At 56.0% G+C, this 14127-nt stretch overlaps 4 protein-coding genes across 4 annotated transcripts; 2 read left to right on the forward strand and 2 right to left on the reverse strand.

Moving 5' to 3' along the window:
- The first annotated feature begins 1774 nt into the window (after positions 1 to 1774).
- TRAVEDRAFT_156445 (uncharacterized protein) lies at positions 1775 to 3850 on the forward strand. Its single transcript, XM_008046685.1, has 5 exons — positions 1775 to 1932; positions 2112 to 2253; positions 2316 to 2977; positions 3030 to 3097; positions 3154 to 3850. The coding sequence occupies exons 1-5, from the start codon at positions 1821 to 1823 to the stop codon at positions 3655 to 3657; spliced, it is 1488 nt and encodes a 495-aa protein (XP_008044876.1). The 5' UTR covers positions 1775 to 1820; the 3' UTR covers positions 3658 to 3850.
- A 784-nt stretch (positions 3851 to 4634) lies between these two features.
- On the forward strand, positions 4635 to 6166 carry TRAVEDRAFT_53766 (uncharacterized protein; the record flags this gene model as incomplete). The annotated part of the gene is made up of 2 exons (XM_008046686.1): positions 4635 to 5437; positions 5488 to 6166. The coding sequence occupies 2 exons, from the start codon at positions 4635 to 4637 to the stop codon at positions 6164 to 6166; spliced, it is 1482 nt and encodes a 493-aa protein (XP_008044877.1).
- A 568-nt stretch (positions 6167 to 6734) lies between these two features.
- On the reverse strand, positions 6735 to 8232 carry TRAVEDRAFT_53767 (uncharacterized protein; the record flags this gene model as incomplete). Its single annotated transcript, XM_008046687.1, has 2 exons — positions 6735 to 7377; positions 7427 to 8232. 2 exons carry the CDS (start codon positions 8230 to 8232, stop codon positions 6735 to 6737), a joined length of 1449 nt encoding a protein of 482 aa, XP_008044878.1.
- Positions 8233 to 9116: 884 nt separating this feature from the next.
- On the reverse strand, positions 9117 to 12364 carry TRAVEDRAFT_53768 (uncharacterized protein; the record flags this gene model as incomplete). Its single annotated transcript, XM_008046688.1, has 20 exons — positions 9117 to 9284; positions 9345 to 9436; positions 9492 to 9523; positions 9583 to 9635; positions 9696 to 9816; positions 9872 to 9948; positions 10003 to 10172; positions 10236 to 10470; positions 10911 to 11055; positions 11114 to 11156; positions 11217 to 11316; positions 11381 to 11405; positions 11467 to 11524; positions 11583 to 11604; positions 11671 to 11752; positions 11806 to 11824; positions 11885 to 11912; positions 11971 to 12008; positions 12078 to 12095; positions 12151 to 12364. The coding sequence occupies 20 exons, from the start codon at positions 12362 to 12364 to the stop codon at positions 9117 to 9119; spliced, it is 1740 nt and encodes a 579-aa protein (XP_008044879.1).
- Between the last annotated feature and the right edge of the window lie 1763 nt (positions 12365 to 14127).

Here is a 14127-nt window from a genome sequence, read left to right on the forward strand (position 1 = left end):
GAGAACAATACGGAAGCCCTCGCTACCCACCCCAATGTTCACTTCATGGGGTACTTACTCGCGATCACCGGTGGTCCTCGCCTGTTTACCGGAAGCAATGAGATTCGTAGATGGAGACAACGCGAGAGGACATGAGGTCGACCGTGCTTACCATGATGATTCGTCCGACAAACCAGGACCGTGGCGGATGAACATGTTGAGGGGATGTCGAGTTTTGCAATATTCAGGAATGATGATCAATGGCGACCGATGGTAAGAGCGGAGTCTGAATTTGATTACTCGTCCGTAGCTGTCCTTCAATCACTTTCTTATCCCTGTCTCGCGTTGACTTGTAACCACCACGACCTCTTCGAACTCTCCTCTATGAATCTCTTTACTGCACAACTATCATGTTCAGTATCGAAGCTTCAAGATCCATTAATAGCTAGCGAACGCGGGCCCGCAAAGTTGTGTATATTCTCAACTCTTACAATTTTCGCCCCCCAGCACGTTCGTTGACTGCCTTCGAAACAGATTCCTCCAATTGCCTGGCCAATTCAGCCTTCGGGATTGGGTGCTGCCTCATTGTCCTGCCAGTCGGAGGGAGTTACCCCTATCTTTTTACGATGGATGCTAGTATGCACAACAGATGGCGCTATAAGCTGTGGTATAGGCCGTTAGAGCACCGAAGAACGCCGCCGCCACCAACAGTTGCGTGGTGCCGGCGAATGAGGCTATCCGACTCCGCGACGGCGAACTCAGTCTACACACTGTATATGGATACTCGGACAAGCTGCGACGTGGTATGCCCAGCCCCCGCCACACCATCTCTTCCTCAGCCCGATCTGCGAACGCAAATTGACTGATCCTGTGAGTGGCAAGTGCAGTCTCTGTCGTATGTACCTGACTAGTGGGCGCTGACGCGTACCGCAGCTATCGAGTAGACGCGTCTGTATGGGAGTGGGAACCCGGGCTTTTCTTGCCCGAGCCTGGGGTCTCAATGAACACCGGCGAAATTGGCTCACGCCTCGAAAGGGTATAGATATTTCGGAGCGCAGCTCACACTATCAGCTTGCTTCATGGCCGTGGAACGCGGTCGGAGGTTGTCGGCTTCGCAATGGACAGCCTGAAAAGTATCTACGCTTGGATTGCTTTGAGCGACGGATACCCGGAATCTGCTACAGGGTACAGGCAGCGCGTAAATGCTGATTCCCTTTCTCTTCGCTCCTTAATTGACTGCAACCTTATCGCCGGGGCACGCCCGCCCGAATTCCCGACGCCTCCTGCACCGGAACGCACAAACATGCAAAAAGAGCAATGTGGTTGCTAACGATAGCCGGCACCGCCCCCACACGTACAGCAGGGAGACCTGGAAGCTGCTGTGCGTCGAGTACGGGAGTGCCCCAGATTGATGCATATGATGCCCCACGGCGCGTCCGCCGCCCGCTAGCGCTTGCAAGATCCGCCGCCTTATCGCTGCACCTAGCTTGCGCAGCACACCCTGGGTGCGCACCGGACAAGGTTCGACAGGGATCACAGCCGCAAGGCACTCGGAGCGCTCAGCTCTGTGTCCACCGCGAACAGCCATGCGCCGACGAAGTGCTGTCTGAGCATCCGTACGACGTACGTGGCTTCCCTTTGGCAGCCTGATGCTGATTCCACGCGCTGCCGAGCAGAAGACACTACGACTCACTCGCAGCGCTCTATATAACGTGCCCAGGCGCACTGGACGCAACTCCTCTCCTCCCCCCTCGACTTCTATGTCATAGCACACCCTCCTCGACCATCCAATGTGGTGCAACCTCGCCCCCGACGTCCTTTCCGATGCAACCCGCGCTGCCATGATATGTTCCGTGTCCAACAGCACGGAGGCGTGCGTCGCAATATGTCCCAATCCAGACCTGGCGGGGGTGGGTGTCCGCACCGCGTTCTACCTCCAGAGCGTCATGAACAGTGAGTTGCATATTCTGCGCGTTACCGACGACGATGCGAGCTTGTAGTTAAGACTCAAGGCTGCTCCTGACCCGTTTTGCTGTGCCCAATGTCGCGGATCAAATTCCAGTGCTCGGAGCTCGCGTGATAGGGATAACGGAGGGTGCCTGAATTATCGTCGCTAACACTGACCGTTGCAGCTCTCCTCGTCATCCTGTCACGTCGGGACTCCGTGCCAAGCGCGTGGGCCTCCACACTGCTCACTGCCTCGCTCATCATCGCCGCCATGGTGCAGAAGGGCAACCAATCAATCACACTGCACCATGCCACTTTGACCTTGAAGTAAGCAAACTTGTCTCCAAAGAGTTTTATCAGGCCTTGCAGTGCTGACTGCCATTCGACAGCTTCGCCACACTATCTTGCATTAGCTCCCTGGCCGTAGCTCCGACACTGTCTATCTGGCGGCTCTCACCAGAGAGCTACTACAACCGGCAACTCGCACGGCACGTCCTCGACACCATCCACGAGGACCGTGACAGCCCCACGCGCATCTCTAGCAAGGACAAGGCCAAGGTCCAGAAAGCGCAGGGCAAGCAGCGGCTCTTCCTCGCGATCGCGCTTCTCACTCAGGTCGTGCTCCAATGGGCATGGGGCGTCGTGCTCTTCGTCTCCCCAGCGTACAGCCAGAAGAACTGCAGCGGCGGGACGACGCTCATCTTCTTCCTCGCCTCCTTTACCGCGAGCGAGATCAACGACAAGTACATGGTCGTCTGGGTCTTCTGGCTGCTCTTCTCCCTTGGGATCACCCTCGGCATGACAATCATGCTCGCGCTCACGAGTCCTGCCCGCGCGCGGCTCGCGACGGCCTCGAACTCGTCTCGCGCGTCCTCGCTCGCAACACGCTCCTCGTCTATGGCTTCCACCTCCCGCCACACGTACAGATCTAGCCTGGCAGAGCTCTTCCGGTCGATGTGCAAGTCCTTCCCGGCCTGGAAGGACCGCGACGGGCAGATCGTCTTCTGGTTCAACGTCGCGGCGGTCGTGCTCTGGCTCGTCTACATTATCTGTACGCCTCTTGTGCTCTTTCTCGGCTCTTCGTGTTCTGACGACCTCTGGAGCTGCCGAAATACAGATCCAGGCAAACTGCATCTTCGATGGGGAGAACATCATCTCCAGCTTCGGCCAGGTACGCCCCATCATCCTCTATCCAGCGGTTCCGTCGTGCTAACCCTACGATATTAGATCACGGCGCTGCTGCTGTCCATGCAACCCCTGTGGAGCGTGATCGTCGCGGTATACAGGCTACCCGCCAGACAGCGCAGAATAGAGCGTCGGCGCAAGCGCGAGGAGCAGGAGCAGCTGCAGGCCCTCGACGGCGCAAAGGCCCCGCTGTCACCAACCACCGCGTCCCTGCACATCACGCTTCCGGGCAACGGGCCCACATCCGCCCCCGGGTCTCCCGTGCGCGGGCGGTCGCGCTCGGTCCTGGTATCTGCAGACCGCTTCGCGCCTACCGCTGCCGTCGTGGCTGCCCCGAACGGCGAGCGCAGGGTACCGACGCCCGCCAGCCCCGGCCGTCGACGCGGCGGGATGCGCTCGCGCGCCCCCGCTACGACCACGGGCACCCACGCGGTGATCGACGTATACATCCCGCGCACGCACACGGAGGAGTGGAACGAGCTGGTCTCGCTCACGCACCTCCCGCGCGCGTCCGCGTTCTCCATGCCCGGCAACCCTCTGCTTTGATCCTCTTTGTTTTTAATCTATTTGTACGCTATCTGGGGGCTTTAGAGCCTCCCCCTATCTCGCATCCTTGTACGTGTACAGACGCTCTCTCGCCGCATAGTTTTCGTTTCTTGTATCGCTCCTGCTCGCCCGCATAGTCCCGTATCCTAGCTACCCTGTATAAGCCCCAGCGCTGATGTACCCCACGCATACCCCGATCCAGACCTCGATTACTTGATGCTCTAATGCCTACTCACGATCGCTTCCAAATCGATATTAAATGCTTCTGCCAACACGCCGGATGTACAAGGCTTCGCAAGTTCGCGATCCCCGAGCGCGGACGTGCTTCGCGTCTGGACCTCCGGAACAAGCTGCACGATCGGCGCCCCAGCAGAGGGGTAAGTACTCGCAAAGTGCACTACTTCCGGGTTCTTGTCTTCTCCAGCTCCGACGCCCCTCGGAGCGCTAGGTAGTCATACGGCGAAGCTCCTCGACTTAATATGTGCCGGTTAAGGTCGATTTAGAGGGTCGACGCCACGTTAGACGCGCGGGCTCTAGGCGCAGCGGAGTGATTCGCTTCTTGCTTCCTGCGCTCATCATCTCGAGTTACTTGGCCGCGGTGTCCTCAATAGCCAAACAAGTCTTCCAGTTGCTTTAAGGGGCTGCTTTTGTAAAAGCTAACCAGGGATAGCCCTGGTATACCGGTGTCCCTGAAATTCTACTTCATCTCCTGGTTCGCCGCCACACTAAGAAAGGTGCCAGTATTTATGCCTGGTGCTTGTCCTCCACTGTTGGCTAACCGTCACTCAGACAGGCTACGTGTTGTGGTCTCCACTTGGGCACACTCTTCTAATCACCGCCGTCAACGCGTTGAGGGACTGTGACACCCTGCTCTTCATCATGATCCTCAACCGCTAGTGGCGTTCGTCCAGTGTTCACGACGTTCGCGCCCGCTCCTCAAATTCGACGCAGCAGATACTGACTAGACTTTACCAGAGATGAATTCATCGAACACCTCCCGTGCATCAAAACCTCGGCGCACGCTTTCCGGTATATTTCCTCATTCTATTAGGGTCGCAGCCAAGCACTTCCCCGACTTCCTCAACGATGCTTACACATCTTACTCACTTCGCCCCGTCCATCCTTCCCGTGCTCGCATCCGCCGCGTCGAGCTCAGAAAAGACAAGTCGGGCCAGAGGTGCGAATATCTTCTCGCTTTTGTCACTCTAGACGGCAGACCGTGGACGGAGGCCGCGCTAGGCGTCATCAAATGCGACCGGTATGTCTTGAGTAAAGACCCTGCCAAAGATGATGCGGAGCCTACCACCCACATCGGATATTGGGTGGGCATCGTCACTGCATTGTATGACTTCCTCAGCAACAAACCGCCCGTCTACGGTGGCGACCGCTTTGAATTCTTCAGTCCGACCGACGCACGCGTGAGCAGAATCATCCGACGTTCACCAACTCTCTACGTGCATGAATACACTACGCTCCCTGCCGCCGGCCCCGTCGACGTCACACAACCTCAGCTCGATTTCCCGCCATGGTCCCGGGACGCTACTGTCCCGCCCACGCTCTTCCACCTTGCGGCTGCTGCATCTCTCCTCGAGAAGCAGCAGCCCGAATACATTGCCCCTGACCGCCAGTGTTTTCGGTTTACAGCGATGCTATATTATCTGCTCGTAGGCCAGGACGGCCAGGACGCAGAGGTCGAACAGGACGCGAAACGGGTCGCTATCGGGGATGCATATTGCCCCGAAGCCTCCCGGGGCAAATATACCTCTGCCTCCAGTGCAACGTACGTCCCGTCTACCCCCCTGTGAGTTGATAATGACATCGACGACTTAGTTTCCGCGCACATCCCGGGACGTTCCGCGGTCTGTTTCAGCGCGTTACCCGCAAGGATATCGAAGAGCTTCGCACGGAAGAGAAGCTGGACGCGATGGCTTGCGAGGCGCGGCTCGCGAAGCTATACAGCGGCCTACGAGATGCGTTGTTGGAAGACCGAGAACGTTATGGGAGTTGGGGCCCGCTCGCCGTGCCAGGCAAAGAAGCTGCGATCCGCGCTCTTGGAGGCACGATCCTAGACATGCAACTGGAGGTGCAGAGGGATGCCAATCGAAGGTCGCTTGAGGCAGATAGGATCGCAATGGCCATCAAACTCGAGGCACAGAGGGCAGCCGCAGTTAAGAAGCTCGAGGCTGAGACCGCCGCAGCGATCAGGGAGTTTGAGGAGTCGGCAGCGACGGCCAGGAAGTTCCAGGCGCAGAAGATCGCAGCGCTCGAAAAGCTGGATGCGGAGAAGGCGGCAGCACTCAAAGAGCTCCAGGCGAAGCTAATACGACTCGGAGCCGAAACAGCGGCGGCCAAAGAGAGGGAAGAGGCGGCAGTCGCCAAATGCAAACAGATGGAGGAGGACCTCGCGGCGCTGACGGCGGCGCACACAGCCGCTCTCCCTCAATACTCAGAGTTGGAGGGTCGAACTGCGTCTGAAGGTGCAGCTCCGTCCAATGATGCGCAGGTGTAGTACATACACTTTGTCTTGCAGTGCGTGTCGATGCGTACGTGCACGGAGGCGTGGAACGAGCCAGTCTCGGTCCTGGTATCTGCAGGCCGCTCCGGGCGGCCGCATGGTCTCGTATATTCACATAGATACCATGTAGTATACGCTCCAGTGCTGTTGTACCCCGCGAATACCCCGACCCCGACCCAGATTAATTGACGGTATAATATCATACAACGACCGCCTCCATATTGGCATCAACTGTGTCACCCAACACGCCGGACCCTTTTCAAGTTCGCGAAGATCCACTGCAGCAGCCTCTCCAGCCAGTGATTCGGCTGGTACAGTCAGCGAGGATCGCGCGATGGCACCCTCAGTAGAACACGATCTCGTCCATATGTGGGACATGTGAGGATAGCATACATGTTAAGAGGTGTAGTGTACAAGGTATACGAGAGCAAATGGTTGAGAGCGGGTGAGTTTTGGCTTGGAAGTAGCAGGCATGCAGGAACCGGGGCCACCTAACAGACATACAGCAAATGCTCGACAATCGACGTGAACTGCAAGACAAAGTGTACGACATATACTACACCTACGCAGCATTGGACGGAGCTGCACCTTCAGACGCAGCTCGACGCTCCAAGTTTGAGTATCGAGCGAGAGCGGCTACGCGTGCCGCCGTCAGCGCCGCAAGGTGCTCCTCCATCTGTTTGTATTTGGCGGCTGCCGCCGCCTCCCTTGCATTGGCGGCCGCCGTCTCGGCTGCGAGTCGGGCGAGCTCCGCATCGAGCTCTTTGCGCATTGCCGCCTCCTGCGCCTCGAACTTCCTGGTGTTGGCCGCCGTCTCCTCCTCCAGCTCCCTGAACGCTGCGGCAGTCTCCGCCTCGAGCCTCTTGGCCGCGGCTGCCCGCTCTGCCTCGAGCTTGATGGCTGCCGCTATCCTGTCGGCCTCAATCGCCCTTCGAGCGGTTACCCTCTCTATCTCCAGTTCCATGTCTAGAATCGTGCTTCCAAGAGCGTCGATCACAGCTTCCTTGCCTGGCACGGCAAGCGGGCCCCAATTCCTATGGCGTTCTCGATCATCCAACATCGCATCTTGCAGGACACGGTATAACTTGGCGAGCTGCCTCTCGCAGGCGATCGTGTCCAGCTCCTCTTCCGTGCAAAGATCCTCGATGTCCTTGCGGGTGACGCGCTGAAACAAGTCGCGGAACGTTCCGGGGTGTGCGGGGAAACTAAGTCGTCGACGTCATTAACAATTCATCGGGGGCAGAAGGGACGTACGTTTCATTGGAGGCAGAAGGAGATTTGCCCCGGGAGGCTTCGGGCCAATACGCATCCTCGATGGCGACCCGTTTCGCGTCGTGTTCGACCTCCGCGACCAGAGCGTCTTGACCGACGAGCAGATAGAAGAGCAACGTCGGATACCAAAAGCATTGGCGGTCAGGGACAATGTATTCGGGTTGCTGCTTCTCGAGAAGACACGCAGCAGCGGCAAGGTGGAAGAGTGTGGGTGGCACTGTGACATCCCGAGACCAGTGCGGGAATTCAGGCTGAGGCTCGGTGACGTCGACAGGTCCTGCGGCAGGGAGCGTAGTGTATTCGTGCGTATACAGCGTCCAGGAGCGTTGGATGGGCTTGGATGTAAGCACTTCGTTTGGACTGTATAGTGTGAATAGGTCGCCATTGTAGGGCGGAAGCCCGCCCTTGAGGAAGCTGTACAAGGAAGAGGCAAGGTAAAGCCAGTAGGCGATGCGGGTGGTGGGTGGTGGGTGTGGTTTCATAGGGTCACGGTCTTCAGACAAGACATTGCGCTCGCATTTGATGACGCCCAGCGGGGCCTCCGTCCACGGCCTGCCATCTAGAGTGACAAATACGAGAAGATATTCGCACCTCGAGCCGGACCTCTCCTTTCTTAGCTCGACGCGGCGTATACGAGCACGAGAAGGATGGACGGGGCGGGGTGACCGTGCCGTATGAGCATCGTTGAGCGAGAGGGAGAGGTACTTGGCGGCGATCCTAAAGTGAGCCAGCATATCGGGGAGCGTGCGCAGGGGTTCCGACCCCAGGGGGTTGCTCGGTGAGCTCATCGTTGAGAGAGAGGAATATTCGACTCTATATCCGCTGTGCGCCACGAGTACTGGAAAACAATGTTTACGCTGAACCTGTCGGAAAAAATGAAATTCAGGTCACTAAGAGCAGCAAGAGCAGAAAACGTGATAAGTATTCTGGTTGTTCTTTATGGTGGTGTCGTGGTACAGAGGCAGAAGGATAACCGCCACGTACTCGCGATACTCATACTGAACGCTTCGGCAAATGCCGACCCGCAGGCGCTCTCGGCACTTGCCCGGTGCCCGCCCAAATACAAACGCAGGCGCGGTTGGCACTGGCAGCGCTGAGAGAGGAACACGCAGCCACTCTCACTCAATTCGCAGTTTTGGGGTTCCGAGTTGCTTTTGAGGGAACAGTTTCGTCCAGTGCTGCCTAAATACCGTCTGCTTTGTCTTGCAGTGCACGTCGATGTGCACGCGTACGGAGGAGTAAAACGAGCTGGTCTCGGCCCTAGTACTATCCGCAGACTGCTCTACTCGCTCGCATAGTTCTGTATACTAGCTATCCTCTATTATAATAAACCCCACCGCTGATGTACCCCACCCATACCCCAGCCCAGACCCGCTGATTGCTTGACATTCTAATTTGTACAAGTTGCCGCTTCCCACAACACACCGGACCCTTCGCGGATTCGCAATCCCCGAGCGCGGACGTACTTGACGTATACACGTGGAAACAACCGGGATTAGCTGTACGATCGGCGCCCAGCAGCGGGGTAAGTACTCGCAAAGTGCGCTGCGTCCGTTTCTTATCTTCTCCCACCCCGACTGGCCTCGGAGCGCTGGGTATTGACTGAATACAAAATACACGAAGTGTCTCCTCTGAGTACGTCTAGGGCGACACCGATCTAAGCCTCAAAATTCTATATGACGCGGACCCACTGCAAGAGCTTCTCCAGCCAGTTCTTCGGTTCGTCTTCGAGCGGGTCGAACGATGGCACCCTTCCTCGGTAAAACACCATCTCGTCCAGAGGTGTCATCCGCGTCTGCTTGATCAGCTTATATCCGAACGTCAGCAAGAGGAAGAACGGCTACAGCAATGACATAAGCTTGACGCCGCATTGCGCGAATTTAAATAAGGAGACACTCACGATCGGGACATACGCCGAGAGGAATTGCGACACCGGGTTTGCTTCTCTTTGCGAGCTGGAGTACTGGGGCAGTATCTCGTCTGTGATCTCGGCTGGTGTACACGTGGACTCAGAACATATACCAGATAACGTTCAGTCCATGATTACCTATTCTCCAGCCGCTATGCGCGAAGACCGCCCTAAAAATAGACTTAACTCTCGGAGACTTTGATACAGCATTATCGGGATAATAGCGCACCATCCGTTTGTGAGGAGCACTAGAATCGATAGCGAGAACGCATACCATGCGAGCTACGCCCACGACTGTAAGCCGTCCACAGGTACCAGCATAGAGCCGACGAGCTTACGCACGTATGGTTGACCCCACTGCCTGTTTTTCTTGATCTCCTTGATTTGTTCCCTGACGGTCTCTGCTTCGTCTTCCGGCATATCAGCGCACTTCTTCTCCGCGTATACCGTCCCTTGATGCCATCTAGCGCGCGCACTCAGCCTCAAGAACATTCCAAGTAAAACGGGCGCATACTGACCTGATGTATGTGTATAGCATGCCTGTCCAGGACTGAAGGCATGCTACGCTAGCGGCAGCGGCGAGCCACTGGAATGCCTGCCTGTTGATCAGAATTGACGTGAATCGCGCTGCAGTACATATGACACTCACTGCACTCGCACTTCCCGCTGTAGAACTCAACAATGTCAAGAACCCCACTGAGGCGGTTGCAAGCACCCCCGCGAGTGGCAGCACATACACAAACTCCTTATCCGAGTTCGGGTCACAGTCATTTGCTACAGGACCCAGGCCGTCTTCCAGGCTTGGGCTCTCGCGCGGTTCTTTATAACGCATGCACGTCAGGGGCGCTAGCTTGTCAGAGCCAAGCGGGAAGCAATGCGTACCTTCCGCCACGGACCCTTCGTCGTCGCTACTGATATCTGCATTCTCAGCAGCGCGCTCGTGTTCGCACTTCTCCTGTACGGTGCGGGCCTTGTTGAATCTGAACAGGTGCGCAAAGCAGGACGGCGCAAGATCCTTGCGTGCGAGGAAGAATAAGAGTCGGCTACCGACATAGATGTCGGAGGCCGCGGCGGACCGCGCCGATACTAGGATCGCCGCATTCAGAAGATCGGGAAGCTGCGAGCTCTCCGCATCAGTCTCTGCTTTATCATAGACGGATTAGCCTAGTGTGGGCGCGCGACGCACCACTTTGTACCCTGCGCGGTTGAATGCGATGACGAATGGCGAGTGTCTTCCAGTTTGATCAATGCCAAGTAGACCGGGTTCAGTCGAGGGCACAAGCAGGCCAACGCAAAGCATCCCGCATGAGTAGAACAAGGTGCTATACATAGAGATGAGTGCTTCATTTAAACATCGGACTATGCAGCGACTTGCATTCGGATCCACACCCTCCGCAGCGCTCGTGGCACATTCTACAGCGGTCTTTGTTAGAATGGCAGTCTGTAAGGAGCTCTATGGAGACTTTACCCGAGTTGCGTCTATCACTTCACTCGCGGCCTACAATTTGTGTCAAATTGCAGCGCGGAGTCGGGGACGTGCGATTGACGGATACGTACGATGCCAGGGACGTCAGAGCCGAAGAATGAAAAAGAGGCCTGCATGATGACCGCCCAAAAGCTCAGGAGGTGCCCCTTTGCACCCTTGATACCGAGGTAGGCCGGAGGGAAGGGCTGTTCGATCCAGTACCTGAACCCAATGGGCCTATACGTGATACACGTGAGCACAACGTATCATACAGTCGCATGAGGATCTACTCTACCCCTGATGAGAGGCTCCAAAGTCTATGAGTAGACCGATAACAACTGCGAATAGAGTAATACATCAGGAGCGTTGGGGCTGATAGCGAACGACGAGAAACCTACTAATGACAACAATCGTGAGCACCTTGAAGCACAACAAGTAGAACTCGATTTCGCCATAGTGCTTAGGAGGCAGAAAGTTGACTAGGAGCGCACAAATGAGCTGCAAATAAAATTACCCATGAGATATGTGCCAGAAATAGTAAAGAACGCGAAGGCGGACTCACGAAGACGATAGATGTGGCTGCAACTCTGCTGCATCGTCAATTTTGTATCTTTAAAAAACTCCTGAGTACGCCATAACGCGACGTACGGGATCTTCGCCGTGCTCTCCCAGTATCCGAGGACAACCGCTGCTGCAGTGATCTCCACTGCTAGACGAAAAACCTCAGTTGCGTAATTTGCGACCACAGGCCAGTTTCGACTTACGCAATGTAATGCTCCAGTTGTACTGCCAGTCCGATGACCGTTAATCGGTATGAGCTTCTACACTAATGGCATAGAATGCATGGCTCACCCAAGCTGCCCATCCCAGTGAAAACCCGAGAGCGGGATCTACGTAGAGATCGGCGAGGCCAATGACCCCACCGACGTTCGGACTGGAAGAGGGGATATCAGCACTGTTCTAGATCACGAGAGTCGACGAGCTTACAAGTAGGCTAACATCTCCCCTATCGAAACACATAGGCAATATACCACACTTCCTACTATCATATATCCGAGCCAGGCACCTATGGGGCCTCCATTGCGCAGAGCGTCCTATTATAGATGATATTAGGTTGGACGAAATCTCAATCCCAATGCTAGGGCTTCGTACTGCTGATCCAAGGAAAAGACCGGTGCCTATTACACCACCTAGAAGCCGTGCAATAAGTTGTGTCAGTCGAGATCGGGCGTAAATTGAAGGAATTATAAACAACTGACCGATGGAGATCATCCCGACTAAACAGACAGTGAGTAAGATGGTACAACACGAATACTTTGAGGGGATACATACTGTGTTTACGAGAGAATTGGGGAGATAGGTCGGTCTTGATGCCCTCCCATCTGCGCTGCAAACGGACGATGCGGTCGCGCTGCTTCTGGAGCCGTTGCAGGGGGGTGACCGGCGCGAATCGCACGCGAGAAGTCCTGGTAGTCTCTGGGGCTTTGAGTGTCGTCACTCGCACTCGCAGTGCACCTGTAGTGGATGGATGTGCGCGAGTCTCCATGTGCGGCGCGGAGGACGGTGGGTAGACAAAGGGGTGGTTGGCACGACTCGCAACTCGTCCCATGCTACAGAGTCCATAAGTACCTGACTGCACGCTGTCGCTAGGCAGGTTCAAGAGCAGTGCACAGACCCTATCGAAGGCGTATCGAGTACGCAAGCCGAGGGATAAGGCAGAAGGCGAAGGGTCCTGCCCACACCAAGACAGATGTCAGATGTCAGCTTACGCTCGTCGCTGGCAACTACTATCTGCATATTAGTATCGTGTTCACCTCGAGGCATGCAGGGACATGATGAACAAACCACAGTGAATAGAAGGTTGTGATGGGAAGGTACTATGATGCCGACTTTGGATGAACTCTGAGCTTAAGTCTGAACTTATATAGTTCGCCGCGGTCCATTGAGAAGGTGTCGTCTATTAAAATTAACGATGGTCCACCGTCGGGCGATTAAGTATTCGACGTCATATTGACCACGCTTCGGCATAAGTCAGGACTCACTGAACATATCGATCACCAGGGTATACAGCGACCCGCAACGGATGAGACTCGGAAGCAGAGGAGAAGTGTTCAGTAGTAGAATCCCAGGCGATGGTGCCGTACATTCCGTCGTGGCAGTGTCTTGCCACGTGTAGTCATTATTTTAGAACTCCGTGATCACTAAGATGTAAGCGGACTCTGAAAGGACTGCTCTTTCCTCAATCACTGCCAGGATCCTTGACACGGTTTTGTATGATGTCGAGGCGACATCAAGGATAGTTTTGCGCAGTGCATGGCTGGGGTGTGCTCGAGCTCGACGCCAAACCAACTCTGTTAAGTGTGGTAACAAAGACACGGTACGGCGTTACAAAGTTTTTGACTATTTCTGTCCTTACTGCATTGCCCCTCGCTAGTAGCTCCGTTCCGACGACAGAGATATCCTGACTCCTGAGAAGACCATCGAAGCCCGCTCGTGAATTTGATGGGCTGGCTATCGGTATCAACGACGAGCTCCGTGCCCTGCCAAGAGGGAACACCGCCTAGCGATACGGACATTCTTGACCAAGATCTTCGAATGTGATCAGCTATTGCGGTGAGTGTCAATGGTGGTTCGTCCCGCATACCTGTCCTCGCCGATGATGCGCTTCACTGCTACCGAAGGACAGGCATTCGAAATCCCAAAGTCGTGCTGCTTTTCGACGGTCTGATTCACAGCCGTATTGCATCGCTTACTACAGCGCCTTGGGGCTCGTGGGCTCCTTGTTGAGAACGACTATGGACGAGTATCAGCGCCGAAAGATTCCGACATTGCAACGCAGCAGCGGCGCGTGAAAAACGTCGCGCAAGCCCTTCGCTGCTCTCGTCCCTCACTCGCTAAGGGCCTCCCGCGCGCCGGGCCGCATCTCGCTGTTGAGGCAGGCGACCAACACTCCGAACCGCGTCTCCCCGCACGCCGGCCCCTTCGCGATCCCCGAGCGCGGGCGTGCTTCGCGTGTGGATCACCGGCGTTCGTTGCTCGATCGGCGTCCCAACAGTGAGGGTACCTGCAGGATGCAGAGCTTCTGCGTCCTTGTCTTCTCCCGCCCCGACTCATATCGGAGCGCCTGGGCAGAGTACGAGATGCAGAGAGCGGGAGACATGCGGTTCGGTTGCTGCAAGGGGGAGGGTCAATGGGGATATTGGTTACGAGGAGTCCGATAGCCTCGTGGCTCCCGCAGGTGGGCGCAGCGCCGAACGGGCGCCCCCCGCTGACCATGTGCATAAGACAATTGGAAGGAGACAAATGTTA

Source organism: Trametes versicolor (genome assembly GCF_000271585.1).
Source record: "Trametes versicolor FP-101664 SS1 unplaced genomic scaffold TRAVEscaffold_14, whole genome shotgun sequence".
Classification (NCBI taxonomy): Eukaryota; Fungi; Basidiomycota; class Agaricomycetes; order Polyporales; family Polyporaceae; genus Trametes; species Trametes versicolor.